General features: G+C 36.6%; 1 protein-coding gene across 1 annotated transcript in view; it reads right to left on the reverse strand.

Moving 5' to 3' along the window:
* LOC107286057 (serine/threonine-protein kinase BRSK2) overlaps nucleotides 1–20915 on the reverse strand; it is a 396585-nt gene that overhangs the window by 11768 nt on the left and 363902 nt on the right. The window contains exons 13-15 of the mRNA XM_015814351.1: nucleotides 10625–10685; nucleotides 4176–4383; nucleotides 1846–1894 (exon numbers count right to left, since the gene is read on the reverse strand). Of these exons, the coding sequence (XP_015669837.1) occupies nucleotides 1846–1894; nucleotides 4176–4383; nucleotides 10625–10685 (318 nt within the window). The remainder of the gene's footprint in view (nucleotides 1–1845; nucleotides 1895–4175; nucleotides 4384–10624; nucleotides 10686–20915) is intronic.

Here is a 20915-nt window from a genome sequence, read left to right on the forward strand (position 1 = left end):
AGCCTTAGGGTTTGAGTTGCATTCAAACTGCCTACTAAGACTCCTTGACTTCTATCCAGCATCCTTAAAATGAGATGTGCAAAAAAGGAATTACAGACATACATGTTTCACATACTGATAAAAAATCCTTGAGACAAAGGAAGTGAAAGAAGAGAGAAGACCATTTTTTTAAAAAAATAATAATAATAATAATCAAGAGACAAGTTACATTACGAAGTTTATTTCATTATTTTCTACTTTTCTATTCTACTACTATTTGTTGACAGGTCCAAGATCATATTTTATATGCCAATGCAATAATTGCCAATAAACCATTTGCTATGGATATTGTAGGAACCCCTACCCTTCCCGGATAATTATTTGCAGGTAAATTTTTCAAAAGGGCATTTAGATACAAGCTAGTTTTGAACAACATCTTAATTAAGTGTACAATGGGAATAATTTCTCATATTCTTAATGTGCTAGCATTAATATCTGTAATCAGTTACTTTTATTAGGTATTATAAAGGTACTGGCATTTTTCTTAACAAAAATCAAGAAACTAAATGCATATGAGGGATCTACATCTGGATTTTTGTGCTCCTGTATTATCGCTAGCTAAACTGGTTAATTTGTGAAATGAGCTGATACAGAAATAACATTGAAGCTTTTATTTAAAACACTTTGGCTCTGAAGAGTTTGTTGATAACCTTTTCCCATTTACAATAATTCTTTTTTGCAGCCTCTCCCAGTTTCTGACCTTCAGATTTTTCGAGGGAAAAATGGTTCAAAGCCTTTTCAGATCTACCTCATATAAACCCCTGAAACCTGTTTGTTTGGAGAGGGTTTTTGGCATATGATTATATATATGCAGGGCTTTTTTTGTCATAGAATGCACCGGAACAGAGTTCCAGCACCTTTTTTTGATGGATTTTCTAGAGTTGCATTCTTTTCCTATTGTTGCCCTTCCTATCCTTGTTTGCTTTTGAAAATGCCCTGCTGGCAGTACAGTGTGAGCAGGGTCCCTCCGGTGCTGTCTGCCTACTCTGGGAGGAGCCATGAGGCGCCGGAGCACCACAGCCAGAGCATGGCTTGATTGGCTGGGTTGGACCATGTGGTGTGGAAGCTGATGGTGGCAGTGGGAGACACATGAACATGGAGGCCATCTTTCACGAGAGTGTGAGTGAGCCTTTTGCCTTCCCTTACAGAAGGTGGGGCGTGAGGTTAAAAAGAGGCGAAGTGAGAGGAAAGAAAGGCGGCTGGTGTGGAAGCTTGCCCGACAGCAAAACTTTGCTGTTTCAGTTCCTTGGGTAGTTCAAAGGCTGGGAAGTCTACGAAAATCTCTTTTTAGTCTTTTATACTTTATATTCAAACTGCAGAGGGGAAGAATAAGAATAAAGCCAATAATGGGTACAGTAAAGGCTTTGCTTAAAATGTTTGAGGTTATGAGAAACACTGGATATAATGATCAACTACTGTCTTTTTTACAATAGACTTAGATATGATTCAGAAGATTGCAAATTGAATAGCCTAATAGATATGTTTTCCATTGTTATAAAATGCACACCTCATTAATAGGTCACTTTGGAGTCACAAATAATTTTCAAACTTAATCAGATAGACAAGTGATCTTATCTCTTTCTTTGAACTATTGCAGTTAGTTTACTAAAAATATTCTTTGAAACAACAGCATTTCTAAAGTTTATGTTACCTATTTGCATATTTTATTGTAGTTTGCTGTAAGCTAGGTAATTTAATTTGTTAGAAATGTGGGAGTACAGCAAAAATTGTTGCTGCAATTTTTCTGTCAAATGCACTGAAATCAAACTAGCAGTGATATCTATAACACTAAAATAAATTACTTACTCTGGGGAAGATTCCGGAGTTAAATTGGACATCTCTTCTGGCGTAGGTACTATATATATCCAAACACAGACAAATAGAAAAAGAAAAAAAAAAGAAGGAAATAAAGTCTCCTTTACTGCATGAATATTTCTCAAGCATTTATAACTGTCTTAATTTCTAATAATCTATGCTTTAACATTGCATTTAAATGTAGCCAACTTGAATAATTAACTTAGTTCTTATAAATTATCAATTGGTGCTGATTCCCTCAAGTATCTCAACATACTTAAGTTGATTGCATTATGTACAAGAGGCTCTAATATGCAGACAACTAAAATTTAGTGCATGGTACATATGGCAAGAGCAGCCTGATTACTTGTTAAAAATTGTATATTATACCTGCTTTCCCTTGAAATTGAAGTAATCTCAAAGTGGACAATATTTCAGTGCAGAACAAGCCAAGATAGAAATGAGTCAGTGAGCAATACTCTATGCACTTATTTAAACCAATGTTAGATTTGAAAATGTGGGAATCTTCATTGATAAGACATGTTTTTCCTGTTTACATATGAACTTAGAAAAACAACAGTTGTGTCCTTTCATAAACTGAAGCAGCGCTGGGACCCTGGCACATTTGTCTAGTACAGACAGTGCCTTATCTAAAGATTAGTGTATCTCAGCTCATAGGACATGAAAGAAAACTGAAAAATGGACTTTACATTATTTTGTATGCTTCATAGGAAATTATTAGTGTTATTAAATAACAATGATTTTACAGAGAATACTGTAGGTTTGAGTCATTTAGCAAAATTATTTGAAATTGCCAATGATTTTTCAATTCAACATAGTATTATGATTAACATGCACCAACTAAATCATGAATCACACAAACAATTATGGATCATTTACCTTTTTTCCAAAAAGGACATACCGTACTAGGTCAACGTGTAATACTATGTGAATTCCACTATATGTAGAAAGGTATTAGTCAGATTGGAGGTTTATTCTGATTGTTTAGGACCTTCATGTGGGGTATTAATTCTTAATTACGATCTTTCTGGGCCATAGAAGGGCTATGCTTTTCAATTATATCTCTCCTGGATTTTATTTCCTTAATAATAAGGAAACTTCAAGCATTAATAAACTTGTTTTAAAAAACATAGTTTCACCACATTCAACAGTGTTCACAAGAACAACCATTTCAATCTGGGGTGGGGTTTTTTGGATTTAATAGTGCAATTTGGTGTTGTTTTTTTACATAACACCAGTCTCAACAAGACTCTTAAATGAAAGAAATCTAAAGTAAAAGAAATTGCTACATTACACAATAAGCATCTGACTTTGGCCAGAATGACTTCTCCATAATTTCAGTTCTCCTTCTCTAATGGCTATTTTGAATCCTTCCTGAACTGCAGTATTACCACACATGTAAATTAAAATATTCATCATTTTCAATAACATTCATTGACTGCCTTCAATCTGCTTATGTCTGGGAATACAGCTCAGCTGTTGGTTTTTGAAGTCTTGAGTCTATGATTGGGAAAGATCAGTCTAAAGCATAACTAAATGAATCCCATTTTGCTAAAGAGTTTTCCTATTTTACAAAAAGCTATTAATCAAGCAAGCACTGTTTTTTTAAAAAATAGAAATGTATTCAAGACCAATGTTTTTACACTCATTCACATACTATTTCTCAATTAAAACCTGGGTCTGAAAGCAGTAACGTGCTCTGTGTTAGACACAGTAGTATGGGGAAATTTACAAATTAGTCCTGAAGCAAGTACCAATATCAAAGATGCAAGTAGAACCTACAGGATGGTGACACCAGATAGTATTGCCATCCCTACCATGTTAAAATAATTTGGCACATAATCTTACAGGGACAAAAAGCTTAAAGTAAATTTCCATATAATTCATTTAGATATTGGTGCTCCCTTAAGATGATAATGCAAGTGAATTATAACTTGCATATTTTGGGAAAAGAAGCCCAACAGCACACGATAGTCATCATTCTACTGTTAGTTCCAGCTTCTCAGTTGGATCTATTTTCTTTCAAGCATCACAACTGAACTAGAGTTTACAAATACCAAATCCAGGTTATACTTTTCAGGGTCAGAAAAAAAATCAGAAATTGAGTACTTGTGGGTTATTACAACATACATATAAAACCACAGGAAGGCCATTATTTGAATAGCAATAGACGTGGCCTAGCCAAGTGGTAATAAGGGAACTTCCATTTTTCTTGTCAATGCTTCATATTATTGTCATGTATTAACCAGCCCCCCCCCCTTTTTACATTCCTTTGTACTTTTACTTGTTCTTAAATTGCCAGAGTTTCGGAAGATTTGTACCTTGCAATTTCCTGCGATGAAAGCGCGGTGATCCCAGAAAGCTGTTCTTGATTGAGTTAAGACGTGTTCTCCAGGGCATTCCTCCAATGCTGGGGCTGGATGGTGGCGTAGGGTTGGGCGTGCCCGCTGGGCTCTCCTTTGGCGTATGGACAGGTGTCCCCTTGGGGGTAGGGAGGGGACTGCCCCTTGGAGAGGGGTGAGGGGTAACCTGTATGATGGGGATAGATTTGGTGCTTGGGTCAGTACTGGAAGGGAGCAATCTAACTGGAGACATAGGGTTGGTCTGCACTGTAGAAACAGCCAGTTGTGGGTTACACCCAGAAACAGGTGGACGACCCTGAGTATTTTGTGCAGGGATATTCTGGGATGGAGGGACGATAATATTATTAGAAGGGAGTGGGTTAGATTTGGTAGACTGAAGTGGTTTCTCAGCCAATTTGCTCTTGGAAGGCAAAGTTTGTGTCCTTGGGTTGGGTTGAAGTGCTGGCTTTGGTTGCAGAACATGTCCAGGTCTGGAAGTGTTCCTACAAGCATCAGAATCCAGGGAGGCTTGGGGGCGGGGAGTGACAGGGAGGTCAGGAATCTGAGGGGGGATGAAAAATTTTCTGAGAGGCTACAAGACACAGAGTGAGTATCCATGCACATCAAGAAAAGCAACACATACATACGCACACACACGTCCCATGGGTGAATGGAGAAAAAAAGCCCATTTCAGTTGCAATTGTGCGCATTACAAAGAGATGTGAGTTATGGCGATGAGGGTAAAGGAGGTGGGGTTAAGGGTTTGCAAAGAAACAAAACACAAACACAAACAAAAAAACATGCAGTTAGCTGGGAAACACAGCATAATAAAAAAACAGCAGTAGCGGTAGTGAAAACAATTTTGTCACAAGCTTTGTCATATTAACCAACCATGTGTCAGCAAAGAAAAATCACAGAGCAAAAACAAATATGGAGGAAAACAAACTAAAAATAACAGGGCAGGGAGAACCAGGGAAGCTGTGCAGAGAAAAACTATCATACCCCTGAGCTGGTCTGTATCTCACAGGGAGAGAAGGACAAGGTTGAAGGGAGGTGAGGACAGGGAAGGAGGACCATTCAAACCACAGCAACAACCAGCTTGTAGGTATATAGGCTGAGTTTGCCCTCTCCCAGATCAAAATATCTACTACAACCAAACACAGCAGGGAAATGCAGATAAAATCAATATGTGTGCAACAGTATAAAGGCCCACAAATTTCTACACGTTTATTATTTCTCTCAATTTCTTTCAAAGGGATACCAGTTTGTTTGGGTGTGTGTACGCAAAAGAGAGATAAATATTCTTGTGGATCCTTTCCCTTCCTCCTTGACCTTCTACCCAGAGAAAAGAATTTAATTTTCTATGTTAGGCTTTTGAATACGAATTCATCAGATAAACATGGTGTTTAATTATGAATCCCCACAATGATCAACAAAACAGATTTGCTCAAATATTCCTACTTTCATTGGATAATCAAGCATTCTAATAATTGGATCTGGTTATAAATAAAAATAAAGTGATAGTATCCACAAATCACTATAAATGAAACAAAAAAGGAAACTGTGCTATTAAAAAAATGAAACTGAGAGAACATTATAGATTATAAATTAATTATAAAAATATGCTAAGATACTTCAAAATACAAACTGACATATTTCTAAAAAGGTACTGTTATAATCAGTAGGATCATTAAAAGGAGTTTGAAACATAAAAAGCAAAACCCCTGTATTTGATCTTCATTTTATAAGTGAAAATTGTAACTGTAACTGAAAATTTAAAAATTTGCAACTGAAAATTCTAAAAAAATTAAAGTGAAAATTGTAACAACACCTGAAAATTACACACACATAGAAACATATTTTCTGTAATTTTTGTGGTTAAATCGTTAAAACTATTTAAGAAGTTACAACTGCATAAAATTATAATCTAATTTTATTTTTGTGTATAATATGGAGACAAATGGATTCAGTTGATTTGTTTGGAATTTGGCAAAAGGAATGTAATTCTATTGGTTTTTCTTCATCACTCTGATGGTTTTTAATTATGATGTACTATTGGATAATCTAAAATATCTGGGAATAGCAGACATCACTTTACAGTTATTCCATTCATATTCTTCATATTTCAGATGGCACTACTTGGACAGAATTGATCCTACAAACAGAAGTCATTACATTGAGTTCCGCAGGACTCTCTTCTATCATTTCACTATTTACATGAAATTGTTGAGGGAAATCATAGGCAGATTTGGAGCTGTTTGCTATTTGTATATTGATAACATGAACATCTCTTTCTCTATTGCATCTTCACACAACAATGTGACTCCCTTGAATGCCTGCCTACAGTTTGTAATGATGGGGAGGATGAATTGAAACTGAATCCAAACAGGATTGAAGTGTTCATTGAGAGGAGACACAGTTCTAAATAAGGATGCATTTTCTCAGAAGAAGCAGGTGCAGAGTTCACAAGGGCTTCTCTGGATTTGGCTGGCTCTGTTTTCACAGCCTGGAATATACATCAGAATTTTAAGGCATGCTTTAAGGGTTAACATTCCTTCCATACATTCTGATTTATGTTCCAGGCTACATTAAAGTCATACAGCCTGTTATCTGGAAACTTCCCTCGATGTAGAATTCGATGGCCAGGTTGGTTTCTAGAGCTATATTACATCTCAGCTAGAAGCACTACAAAGGCTACCCATTTGTTTCCTGGAGAAATACAAAATATTGTTTATTTCTTGGGACTATGATGCCTCTTTCCATCCCTCAGTTCAGTGAGATTATTTGAAGATCTTCTACAGTGGGTCTATGACAATTAACCATGACCAAGTTGCCATGGGACAAGAGTTATACTAATATCAAAGAAATGGTGCTACAGAATCATTAAAGAAAGGATGCAAAAGAAGGGACAGAATGACATGTGAATGAAATTAAAATATTTTTTATTTATTTTAAATAATTAAGTTGAATTGTTAAATTGTCCCGCAGTGAGTTGTCCCATGGTGAGTTGGCCGTGTGGCAAGTTGGCTGTGAGGAATTGGCCATGGCGAATTGGTAGTAGCTGGCCACAGTGAGTTGACTATGGCAGATTGTCCGATTCCTTCCTACAGTTGCTGCAGAAATATTTGTAGCAACGTGAATCTTCCTCACTACTTTACACTTAGATCTTTGGAACAACTACATTTAATCTACTATGCTTCGGTCATTATGAATTGGTACAAAGCAAAAGAGACATTATAAGATCAGGTCTTACCCAGAATTTGAAAATCTGGTCCAAGACTAGACCTCACATTTCTATATTAAATTAAATGGGATTGTTCTTTAAAACTGAATGTGCAATGGGAGGTTTCAAAACCAAATTTTCAAGGATTAACTGTAAATCAGAAAGATGGCAAAAACAAGAAAGCACTGTAATACAAGAGAAGCTCTCAAATATTGTTCAATATCAAGTGCATCATGTTCTAGGAACTTCTCTCTTTTTCTATCCTACTCATTAAGTTCTCCAAAATGATTGGTCTGGGACCTTACATATTTAAAAAAAACACAACTATATCAAAAAAGTGGCGAGCTTATAAATTCTCATTAAACAAGAATGATCCACATATGACCATCCAATTTGTCATTACCCTTGAGTCCATCATTGCTTTTCTCTAATGGTTTTGTAATACTTGAAAAATTTTGTAATATTTTGCATTTTGTAATACTTGCTGCTGGTTAAGAAGGAAGTCCTTGGCTTGCTAAATGATGAAAAAGGGCAAGGTAGCTTTGTAAGAGAGAATCCCCATTTCTCCCCAGGGACATTCTACACTCTCCAATTATACAATCTCTTACGCTTTCTATATCATTCTTCTTTAATGTTTCAGTTACTTTCATTTTCACACTAATCCAACTTTGTATGATTCCTGTGCAGACTAGATTTCATTGTTTTTCAAAGACTGTTCAGCTGTGCTTTTCAGTCCCAAAGTAGCTCCATTTTTTATGGTTCAGTGCCTCACGCTGAATTCGCAATGAGTAGCAGATGTTCTTCTCATCATGCCATAATCTCTCCAACAGTATTTTATAACTGCCACCATGCTAGGAAATAATGCTACTTTAGGTAGCAACAATGTAAGGAGTGAGGCAGGCACAAATTAAACAATGTAATGCTCAACAATGCATGAACAAAAGTGCTTTCACACATGAGCGTATCTGTAAAAAATGACTACATTTTGGCTCTTTTTATCTCTCTGTTCATAATGTATACAACATACTATATATATACAAATACAGTGACTTTTTTTCCTCTCTTTAAGTGAGCACATCTCTCTCCTTCTGTCCTGGCCACTTTTTACAGAGGCACGATTGAAAGCATTTTAACAAACTGCATCACTGTCTGGTTTGGTGGCAGCAGTGCCTCAAATAGAAAGTCCATATGGAGAAAACTGATAAAACTTTCAGAAATCATATAATAAGGTCTGCATTGTTAAGAGTCTGGCAAAAATATTTTTTTAAGTTTAATGTTAGGTTACCACTCTGGGTGATTCCGTCGCATATTTTTCAAGCTATAACTAGAGGAGTGGTGATGGAGGGACCTACCTATAAAGATTTGTTATACCAGAGTGGTGGTGGTAACTGGTGCTTAAAATCAATGGATGAGTTAAAGCAAAACAACCCAAATTTTTCTTGGCTTTTGTATGGACAAATTCAAGATAGATGGCGAATTGATAAAAAGACTTCTTTTGTTTTGGAAGATGGGATTTTTTTGAAGCAAGTAAGAGATGGTGCCAAAGCTCATATCAAGAGGATATATAATGTTTTATTAGAATTGGACTCAGAAACTGAACTAGTTAAAGATTGTATGATTAAATGGGCTCAAAATATAGGAGAAACAATACCTATGGACACTTGGGAACTGATCTGGGTGAGAAATGTGAAGTTTACACAAGCACAAAATTTACGTGAAAATTTTTATAAGATGTTTTATAGATGGCACTTGGATCCTTCAACTATGTCTCGTATTTATCCGAATTATGAATCCAAGTGCTGGAGGTGTCCAGTAGGTCTACGTTGAAAGAAAGTATACACCACCTGAACATTCCAATAATTCCGGATTTGGGTACAATTATGGTGGAACTTACAGCAGATTTTTAAAAAAAGGATTATTTTCCTACCACAGTTGTTTCTTTTAGGTATTGTGCAAGATTTAGATGCAAAAGAAATAAATTTGATGCTTTATTGTTTATCTGCTGCCCTATTGCTAATAGCCCAAAATTGGAAGAGCCCAATTCTGCTTACGATGGGAGACTGGAGATTGAAAGTTTCGTATCTTGCTGAAATGGCAAAGATTTCGGCTTACTTGAAGAACCATTCAAATGAACAATTTTTATCAATATGGAGAAGATGGATTGTTTATATTCAAAAGAAACATAGAGTGGTAGAATATAATTTAGGTTTTTAGATTTTCTTAAGTTTGTTTATTTCTATCTTTTCTTGTAGATTAAGATATTTTGTGGAGTTAGAGATATTAGCATTTGTTTAATTTTATATGAATATTATCCTGGGACTAGGTTTGGGAAGTTCTGGGGTGGGTGGGGGGTTATTGATTGTTTATTGTGCTTATTTATGATTGTTTTTTTATGATGGAAAAAATAAATAAAATTTTCAACCAAAAAAAAAATGGTAAGGACAATCGAGAAGATCATAGGAAGTTCGCTCCCTGGTATTCAGGATGCTGCTTATAAGCGCTATGTCAGTGTTTCTCAACCTTGACAATTTTAAGGCATGTGGACTTCAACTCCCAGAATTCCACAGCCAGCAATGCTGGCTGTGGAATTCTGGGAGTTGAAGTCCACATGCCTTAAAATTGTCAAGGTTGAGAAACACTGCGCTATGTGCTTAGAGCTCAAAGCGTTGTTAGAGACCCCACACGCCCATTTTACAGTCTGTTTCTGTTGCTCCCCTCTGGGAGGGGGGTTTTGAAATATTTCTAGCAGGACTACCCAATTCTGCAATAGCTTTTTTCCTTATGCCATCCATCCGGTAAACTCGCAAGATTAGTTTTTCTCGCCATACATAACCCGAACTAGACTGTGTTGTTTCTCTGTGTCATATAATATATGTCGGTATATGCATAATTCTGCATTTATTTATTTATTTATTTATTTTTGTCATATTTATGTAGTATATATTGCAGGTGGTGATCCTCCTGTATGCAGCGAAATTTCATTTTAATGTATGCTGATTAGTGTACATTCAAAGTGACAATAAAGTTATTATTATTATTACTATTATTATTATTATTATTATTATTGTTATTGTTGTTATTGTTATTGTTGTTATTATTATTATGCTAAGTTTCCTGGCTGACAAACCCACCCCTGAAATTATTAGACTTTTCCTAGTTCAAATCAAGATTATTAAAATTATGACCTCCAAACAATTTCACTTACCCTTGGACTACTGAGAGGGCTGGTAGACAGGCCAGAAGAAGCGCCACTGATTGAACGAGACCTAAGTAGACACAAAGTCAAAATAAAATCCTGAGAAATCCCTGTCAAAAACACACTGCACAGGGCAGCTATCTCTCATTGAATCTCCATAGGTTCATGCCTCTATAATGAAACCTCATATAGATCTGACACATATTTTTCAAAGAGTACTTATCCATAAAGGAAGACAACTTTATTTTGATTGAAGATCTGCATAAAATGACATAAAAGTTCAGAGAGATGAATAAAATTCTTGTGCTACTACTAAGTTACCTAAATGATAAAATATGCTCCATAAAATATAATAATGTAAAATCATTAATAATAATGTGGTTAGACTATGGGTCTAATATTAATCAGAAATTCAGTATCAATTTAAGTTTAATATGAAAGAATAAATAAATTACAACAAAAGGGCAGACAAAATGTTTAAGTTTTTATAAGTAAAAATGGTGAATTATTTACTAAATGATACACCCACATATTCCAGCTGAACAAAACCCCAAATGTAGACATTTGTGGTCTAAAGCCACTCAAAATCAGATAGGATAAGAATTAAATGGTGATTAGATAATATTCAAAAGGCCAGCCCACAAAGATGGCCTAGCTCAGGGGTGTCAAATTGCCGGCCTGTGGGCTGGACGCATCATCTGGAAGCCACGCCCACCCCATTGCCGGCAATGGCAAAACTGTCCTGATACGTTGCGCGACGTCACTTGATGTCGCAAGTTTGACATGTCTGGCCTAGCTAGTATTTAATGTCCTACTTTACATGCTACTGCATAGTTTACAAGAAGCCAAATAGGAAGAATATTAATTCTTCTGAAGTTAGGTGTTGGAGAAGATTCCTGAGAATGCATAGACAATCAAGAAAATAAATAAATGGATCATCTAACAAATCAACCCAGAGTCTTCACTCGAGGCTCAAATGACCAGGCTCAAATTATCCTACTTCAGACATGTAGCACAAAAAACTTCTCTGGGGAAGGCTCTAATGATGAAAAAGAGGGAAGGGAAAAAAAGAGAATGATTAACAGCAAGATGAATGGACTCAGTTCAGTGGCAATAGGGATGACACTGAAAGACCAGGCTATGGACAGATCATCATGGAGAGAAAAATTTATCTATGTGGGTGCTAAGAACTGACAATGACTTCATAGTACATGGTAATCATCCTCACAATCTTTATCATTAAGTCATTTTTGTCTGAAAATAGTAGACAACTAAACTCCCCTAAACTCTGCTGAACATATTACCTAGCCTGGTAACAAAACGTTCAGAAACCAACCCACAAGCTCGGAGAATGAACCTTCACCTTCACAGTAGACAAACTTAGAATTGGTCTGATGATGCAACAGGAAAGAGGGTGCTATTGTCTCTATAGAAGATACAGTGCAATAAAATACAGGTATTATTTTTTGTTGTTTCTCATCCATGAGAAATACTACCTTATTAAGATTTGCTTGATAACAAGCTCACTCATAACTTCCTTCTCTTTGTTAAAGCTCACGTAAAAGGAGGAAAATATAATTTTGTGAAAAATATTGCAGTTGTTTGTACAAATGTAGGGCATAAAATTATCTCTATCCCATCAAATTGCTGTCAGCTCCTAGTGACCATGTAGATTTTTCTCCATGATGACCTGTTCCTAACCTAGTCTTTCAGGTTTCCCAATGATGCAGTTATTGCCATTCATACTGAATCTTATCCATCTTACTGATGGTCTTTTGGTTGAGAATATCCTGACTTGAAATAAAATATATTTTTATGTTACTTATTTTCATATCTAATTTTTCCTACTTCCTATTTATATATTCATGTGAAGCAACTGGACTTTATGTAGATGTATGTTTAGTGGAGCTCCTTATTACTCATTGGTACTATTAAAAGTGCACATGAGTGAAATTGATTTCACACATCAGTGTGTGTGTCATCTATAAGAGGCAGCTACATTTTGGCTCCATCTATTTATAAACATATATACCTGTACAGTGCATTTTTTTCCATTTTCAATCACATATTAATAGCATCACATATTAAATATTTAAATATTAAAACTTCACATGTAAAAATGTCAAAAAAGCCTCAGCTTGAGAGATTTTTCCCCTGGGTGAAATTGAGACATTGTAGAAGAAATACAAACTGTATAAAAAGCAGCTAACAATGGGGAAAGGTATAAATGATTACTTCCTTGGATCTAATCTGTATGGCACTGGATTATTTTATTGCCAAATTGAGGGCAGGAGATGGATGTTAAAGTTATTTTCACTGAACAAAACAAAGTAATCAACAAATAGAGAGGTTAGGAGAGTAGAACATTTGAGGTTTGTGCATACAAGCAGACCACGCGTGCAAATTTAAAACAGTTATTTTATATACATGCATGGGCCATTTTTCAACCAAAGACTTATATTTATGTAGCTGCCTCTTCTGCATATGAAATTATTACAGAAACCGCTTATTTCCTACAACCTGGGACCCAAAGCTGGGGGAGAATTAGTCTCATAGGAAACATGCCTCTAAATCAAAATACTTTTCTTCCGTAAAATGATCTTGCAGGGAAAAAGAAATCACCATATAGCAGCCAAATGTTCAAACAGTTGTCTTTGTAACTTAAAGGACTTATGCAAGGAGTTGTATGTGTGTGTTTGGGCCTCTCTCTATGTGTAAAGTGATTTTGTATGGGAGAAGGGAAGATTAGTGCTTATCAGTGTAGTGCTTTTATTTGAAATCCTTCTCCTCCCCAAGGCATCAATTATTCTTTAAAAGGAGGGCCTATTTTGACACCTCATGAAACATAAGGAAAAGCTTATATTAGCTGCTCATTGAGGTGAGTGCTTTCAGGGGAACTTTAGCTTTCTCATCTGGAGCGGATGAGGAAGAAGAGCCTACAGAGCCATCAAGCATAATTACAAGGTGAATTATGTAATCATGAGAAATCTCTTGTAAGAAGGGAAGAATTTTGACCAGGAGATCAGTGTATCCAATATACCACATTCTCTTGCATGTATGGGAAATTGTGTGGGGAGGCAATATGAAATATTACTATGTACATATGTCAAAAAATAATGGTTAAAATGGTAAAAGAGATCGGGATAGAGAAAGTTTGGAGCAGACAGTCAATAAAATTATCAGGGGAATGGAGAGGAAAAATGAAAAAAGAGAAAGTCAAAATGTTTCTAACACCTTCCAACCCTGCAAATCCAAATACATCATGATAAGAAAGAAAGAGAGAGGATGCATCTCTCTCTCTCTCTCTCTCTCTCTCTCTCTCTCTCTCTCTCTCTCTCTCTCTCTCTCTCTCTCTCTCTCTCTCTCTCTCTCTCTCTCTCTCCCCCCCATGTGTGTGTGTGTCTGTTTGTTTGTGTGTGTATATGCATGTGTGTGAGACAGATTTGTAAAAGAAATTCTTTTCTTTGGTTTTTTTTTTTTTTGCAAAATGAAAGCCTCATCTTAAAAGTACTCATAAAACTGTTCTGCCAAAAGTTGAAGTTATGGAGAGGATTGTAGGTGTTGGTATTTATCAGGCCCAATATTGGCTGTTCATCATTGCTGAATAAACAAAGAATTGTGTCAATTAATCTGTGTTTAGCTACATATAAATGGTACATCAAATCTTAATTGACTCAAAGCTTATTTATAAAATAACCTCTGAACTGATCCAGGAATAAAATTTCAGTTCAGTTCCTGAAAACAAATAGCTATAATGAAGAAAATATGGATTTTACTCTTGGCTAGATGAAAAGTAAAATCTATATTTTCTTCATGTATATTTTCTTCTATGTACCACATAGCTATAATGAAGAAAATATAGATTTTACTCTTCATCTAGTGCTATCTAACAATGACATTTATAATTTCAAATGGAATACGACTCTTTGCTTGTTCTTTCCCCATCAGACAGAATTAAAACCAGTTTAAATAAAACTGGGGTGAGACCTTTCTCATGAAAGTGGCCTAAAGCAACATTAAGATGAAAGAACCACCGATGGTGTGCACTGATAAAAATCCTGCTTTTTCAACAAATCCACAGGCAGTAATATATTACCATGCTCAGTAATCACACTGGGCGAACAAAAGGAAGAATAAGGCAGCAATCAAGTCTGAGAAAAAGGCCTTTCATCTACGCCAGACGGACACAATTATGGAAAAAGAAATAGCCATTTTCATGTAGCTTTTCTAATCTCAGGCAGCCTTTAGGTTCACCACAAGATTAGTCTTTCTCAAACGATTCTGATCAAGCACATTTCTTACAAGTAATACACACTTTTCATCTCTGTAGATGAAAACAAATTGTTATTTTACATCTTTTACAACTTTTGCAAATCCTTTGGAGAAGTTCATATTCTCAAAGGCTCAGGGCAGCCCCTGTCCATTTTCTCTGCATGGGTGTGTTCGTGCCCAAAAGATGTTTCTTCGGTTGGGGATTATCCACAGCACCTTGACGCTTTAAGCATCATATTCAGAATGTTAATTATTACTGTCCGAAAGAGCCCTCCAAATGATTCACACAGTTCCGTATTATTTCTTCTAATGCACCCTGGCGAACCGTGCAGTGTGATATAAATATTTTATTACTACAAGTTTATGACAGAACTCCACTATTGATAAATGTTATAATTAAAGCGACTCCTCTAAGGAGAGGTTTGCTAGAAATTAGAATAACATATATAAACTGTTGACTTCATTCGCCTGCCTCATCCATTTTGCAAAGCTCACCTGTTCACAATAAAATTATCTGAGAAATCTCCTGAAGTGGAAGCTTTTCTCACTCCCTTCCGACTTGTAAAGCCTAACGCAGGGGTAGGCAACCTTGGCTCTTTTATGACTCGTGGACTTCAATTCCCAGAATTCCTGAGCCAGCCATGCTGGCTCAGGAATTCTGGGAGTTGAAGTCCACGAGTCATAAAAGAGCCAAGGTTGCCTACCCCTGGCGCCCTAACGCTTAGTATGAGGTAACAAAGTGTCAGACTCTCAGTCTTTCCAACAAGATTTCTTCAGATTAATTGCATGCAGTTTGCTTTTAATTGTTACTGTATCCTTTGAGAAATTTTAAATAAGAGCAAATAATAAAACAGAGAAATATTTAAGTAATAAATAAGGCATTTCAGTTTTTTTTAAAAAAAATCAGAAACAAGGTGGGAAGATATGTCTTTCTGTCTTATAAAAAAAATGGAGGCTAACATATTTTTGTCTCTATAGGTAGTCCTTGACATAGACCACAATTGAACCAAAAATTTCCATTGCTAAGCAAGAGAGGTGTTTTATGATCTTTTTTGCAACAGCTGTGAAGCAAATGACTGCAGTTGTTAAGTAAATCACACAGTTGTTAAACGAGTCTGGCATCCCCCCATTGACTTTGCTTGTCGGAGGCCATCTGGGAAGGTTACAAATGTTACCATTTATCATATGACTCTGGGACAGTGCAACCATTATAAATACATGCCAGTTGCCAAACGCCTGAATTTTGATCACGTGACCGTGGGGATGCTGCAACAGCCGTAAGTGTGGAAAATGGTCATGTCACTTTTTTCAGTGCCATTGTAACTTCAAATGGTCACTAAATGTATGGTTGTAAGTTGAGGACTACCTGCATTGCACTTTACCTCACCAACAGAAAGTGGTATAATTTATGCAAAGAGAAATATATACTTTTTTTTTAAAAAAAAGAATGCCATTGCTTGTTTTGTGTTTCTATGCCAGAAAAAAAATGAACACTTTTTTTATTTTACTTCTGTCATATAATATTAAAAGCAAAAATGCCAGAGCAAATGATAGTCACTGTATTCTAACAGCTTAAAGAAACACATACAATCTGTGCTGACTTGTAAGCATTGCCATCCCTTCTACCGGCAAACAATTTCCAATGCATATTAAAACCATCCCATTTCTTGTACTTTGCCCTACAGAGCCAAAGAGACCTGCTCACTCGCAGAAGGCACTTTCAGTCAATTGTTGCTCAGCTTCAGCCAGTTAACAGTTGAACAAAGAGGATATGCCAGGCAAGTTGCCCTCACTCTCTGCCTGCCTATAGCTTGCCAACAGCTGGGTTTATCGTTCTCCCAAGAAGTTCTAAGAACCACCCAAGAACTTCTTGGGTGGTTCTCCTTTTTTGCAGAGAAGAAAATATTCTAGTTGAAGCCACTGCCGCCACCATCACCACCACCACAATCCATGAATTTGTTCACATTTCGAGGTGTTGTGTGAATAGTGCCCACAGAGGAGGAGCTGGTGTGATGGGACTACAATGAAGTGGCAGTTTCTCAGGAAAGAGAAGGGGGGGAAGGAAGATATGAGGCAGCCCAACCCAGAGATGGATAGGAGACAGAAGAAGAGAGTAAGAATAGCCATCTACCAGGGTATAGCCATTAGAGTGAGAGTAGTAAGGGTTTAGTCAGGCAAGTTTCTGTCTCTTGTGTGTAAGCAAATAAAGAACTGATCTCTGGAAGAATTGCTCTGCGTCATTCTTGGACTTAGCCTGAAGGTGTGGACTTTGGGTGCTTTTCATGCTCATTTAAGTAAAGGTTGAGAAGATGAGATCAGATGAGGATAGGATTCTCTCCATCTTATCCCAGGATCTCAGTTTCTTACATACTTGCCACAGGGATCAGAAGTTTCAGGGTTAAACAAATACAAAGCAACTATTATTCTTGCTTTCCTCTTTTTCTTCAGCAAGGGCTTAGATAACGGAAGCCCTATGAACAGGTAATAGTGAAAGTGAAAAGACAGAATTTGGATTTCACTATTATGGTAACAACAGTGTAAGTAGGGGAGTGAAAATCCTTCCCTTAATTTGCAATGCTATTTGGAAGCCAGAGGATTACCTGTCTTGAGAATGCAGCCTCTCTTCCTTAGCCATGTGGTTTAAGTTTCAATGGCAGGTACTTCCGCACCACCACCAATTCAATTCCCCAGTCCCACAAAACAAATATAAAATTGGCTAACATTCATGTTCATTGATATTAACCAATAGATGAGGGTGGTTTTTTTCCCCTCAATACGTGCCTTGCCTTTTCATGGCTTAAATTCATTAAAGTGCTCATTTCATGGGGATATTTTTTTTTTAACAAAAAAATTCAGTTGCCACAAAGAGGAGTTGCAAATTCACAAGGCACTGTCCCTGAACTACAATTAGTTAAGTAGTTAAACTGTAGAAGGAAGTTAGGGGAGAGGCTGGCTTCAGCCCAGGAAGTAGGAGGGACTCACTGAGGAAACTGCCTACTCTGAAGCACTTTATCAGTTCTAGCAGGATAGTGTTTTGGCAAACCACAGCTTTGATGGTATGCGGAAGTATCTTGGGACACAGGAGGAAGATCCACAGCCTGCACAATGGTCTGATAAGAGGCAGCTCAGTCTGTGCAAGTGGGAGGAACATATAGAAAGTATTTCGGAAGGGGCCATTCCTATTTTTCCAGAAACTAAAAAGAGGATGGGAGAAATATTTTCATCTTGCAAGATTCTGTTTAATGTAACTTTAAAATAAAAATAGTGTTGACGCACCTGGTTGTACTTCCTATCTGGACAACCTCAAAGTGACTAACAATTACTCAATGGAAAATAAATTCACTTGGCCATTAAACAACAACAACAGTGTAAGACTACACAGGAGTGGAGCTGATTTTGTAGAGGAACAAAGCTGTATCTGGAGATGCCCAGTAATAACCCCTGCTTAGGCAGGACTTCAACCTTAAAGATGGGAAGGAGCTGCACCTAAACTGGCACCAAATCTTCCAGTTGGTGTTAGCTATTCTAATATTACTGCTTCTCACTCTCAAATTATATTTGCACTTGCAAAACATCCTCATAACCTTAGCCCAGATAGTGCAGATAAGCAAGTGATGGAGAGTCAGCAAAAATGGAGTTTGGGGAAAGAGAAGAAGCACGAAGGTTGAAAAGATCCAAAACGAAGGAGATACTGCTGACTATTGATGGCAATTTGTTTCTGACTGCTGCTGATAGATTCCCCACTCCAATATTCAACCAGAGCATTGTCTTCTACTGAGCTTAACTGAGGCAGGTTCAGGACATATAAAAGAAAGCCACTTTCCAAAGTTGAGTTCACTGAACTAGTGAACAGAGAAAGTCCACAAGTCATAAAAGGGCCAAGTTTGAAGACCCCTGATCTAAAAGGCTATCATGTAGAAAGCAGTGCTGTTCCAGAAGATAAGAGTCAGTGGGTTTAATTACATGGAAACAGGTTTTAATTAGACCTCAGGAAGAATTTTTAATGGTAGAAGCTGTTCAACCATCAAACACACTGCACTATGAGGTGATGAGATCTCAATCACTGGAAATATATGAAGAGAGGCTGATAATCATTTGTTGGGATAATAATATTTCTTTAGTGGGCAAAGAGTTGGACAAGATGGCCTTCAAGATTATTTCTAACCCGTACTTACCGTATATGATTCCGTGAGAAGGGACTATATTGTTCTGCTAAATAAGATGACTTATAATACTTTTCTGCTCTTTTTAGACTTCAGTTGCCTTCCCCCTATTGGTGCTAGCTTTCAAAAATTTGTACAAGCTCTGGTAGCGCAGTAGTAGTAGTGCAGTATTGCAGGCAAACTCTGCCCACAGCCTGGAGTTCGATCCTGACTGGTTCAAGGTTGACACAGCCTTCCATCCTTCCGAGATCGGTAAAATGAGGACCCAGATTGTTGGGGGTAATATGCAAATAATGCTTACATTGTAAACCACCCAGAGAGTGCTGTAAAGCGCTATGGGGCAGTATATAAATCTAAATGCTATTGCTATTACAAGACCTTATATTTAATTTTCTCTTATTCTGCAATCAATAAGATAAATACAAAGTCAAGATAAGGAAGCACACACTCCTGTGGCACACACCCCTCCATTGAAGCACTGTACTAAAATATTTCTTCCTGAAATATTTTTGATTTGCACAATAATGAATGTTTAAACTGGGATTATTGCAAGAAATCTTTCCGCCCCCAAAAGAGAAAAGATTCTACAACAGGTATAATTGAAAACTGGAGCTTACCCCAAGGTGTCAGCACTCGTCATCCTTGGCAGAGGGAAATAAAAAGAAGAAGAAGAAAAAGAAAGGGATATGGAAACAGGTGGAGAAAAGAGTATGAAAAGCAAAGTGAAATACTGTTCGGAGAACTGTACATGGTCATAATTTCTTTGCCACAAGCATCTCTTGCTGATGAATGTGTGATTGGGGAATTCTTATGGGAAGGGAGAGTTTTATAGTACACAAAATTCCCATGCTGCTTATAATTTTGGAATTGGTCAAGTAGAGTAAGTGTAAATAAAATAAAATAAATATAGCTTGTATACTCTAAGCTGAAGAGCTGGAAGTTCATTCTGGATTGTTTCCTTTTTCGAAAGCATATCATTTGTTTACATATACCCAGGTTCTACTGTATTTATCAAATACAGATGTGGATCTCCCCACAATTTGATCTTCAGTATTTTTTCTACTCTAGAAAGAATGGCTTTGGAAATCTCTTTTTCCAATCCAAATGCCTATAACTGATGTAATATTAAATGCATTGATCATTATGACAAATACACCTGAATAACAATGCATGCCCAACAAACAAAGTTACAACTGAGGATGCAGCATGGGAAGTTTCTTTATGAATACACCATGTGCAGTGTAGCATGACTCTCCATATCTTATTTGACACTTGTCTAATAATTCCCAACAAATTATACCTCAAATTCCTAATACAATTCTTATTTTTTCCTGACTTGTGAGCTAGAATCCAATATTTTTATTAAAATAAAGAAATGGATTATAAAAATTACTTCCTCTGTTGGAATACTACATAAAGGTAATAAATTATGTGCAGAAATAAATGTGGCAAGAGGAGCATTGGGCACTGATCATAATTTGGACAACTTATATTTCTGCCCATTTGTTTATTTTACTACTACTCGAGTCAGAAATAATAGCAGAAGCAGAAATGGTTGCTTGTAGTATAGACTAATCCTGCTTGGATGTTTTGTATTTATCCCTATAATTTTAATGCTGTTTTCTCATGTAAACGTTTTAATAGTAGATTATCAATTTACTTTCAGCTAAGATAACTAACCATTTTCTCCTTGTGTACCCCGCCCCACCCCACCCCACCATCTAACAAAATTTCTACAGAGGATGATCCAAAATACCAAGCAGAAAAGAGCCACACTTTTTGCACAATTATTGTAATATATAATACATTGATTCTTGCATAGTGTAAAGAAATTCTGAAAATTAATTCAGAATTGAGAAACAGAA

The sequence above is a fragment of the Protobothrops mucrosquamatus genome, unplaced genomic scaffold (assembly GCF_001527695.2).
Source record: "Protobothrops mucrosquamatus isolate PMUCROS unplaced genomic scaffold, P.Mucros_1.0 scaffold242, whole genome shotgun sequence".
Lineage (NCBI taxonomy): Eukaryota > Metazoa > Chordata > Lepidosauria > Squamata > Viperidae > Protobothrops > Protobothrops mucrosquamatus.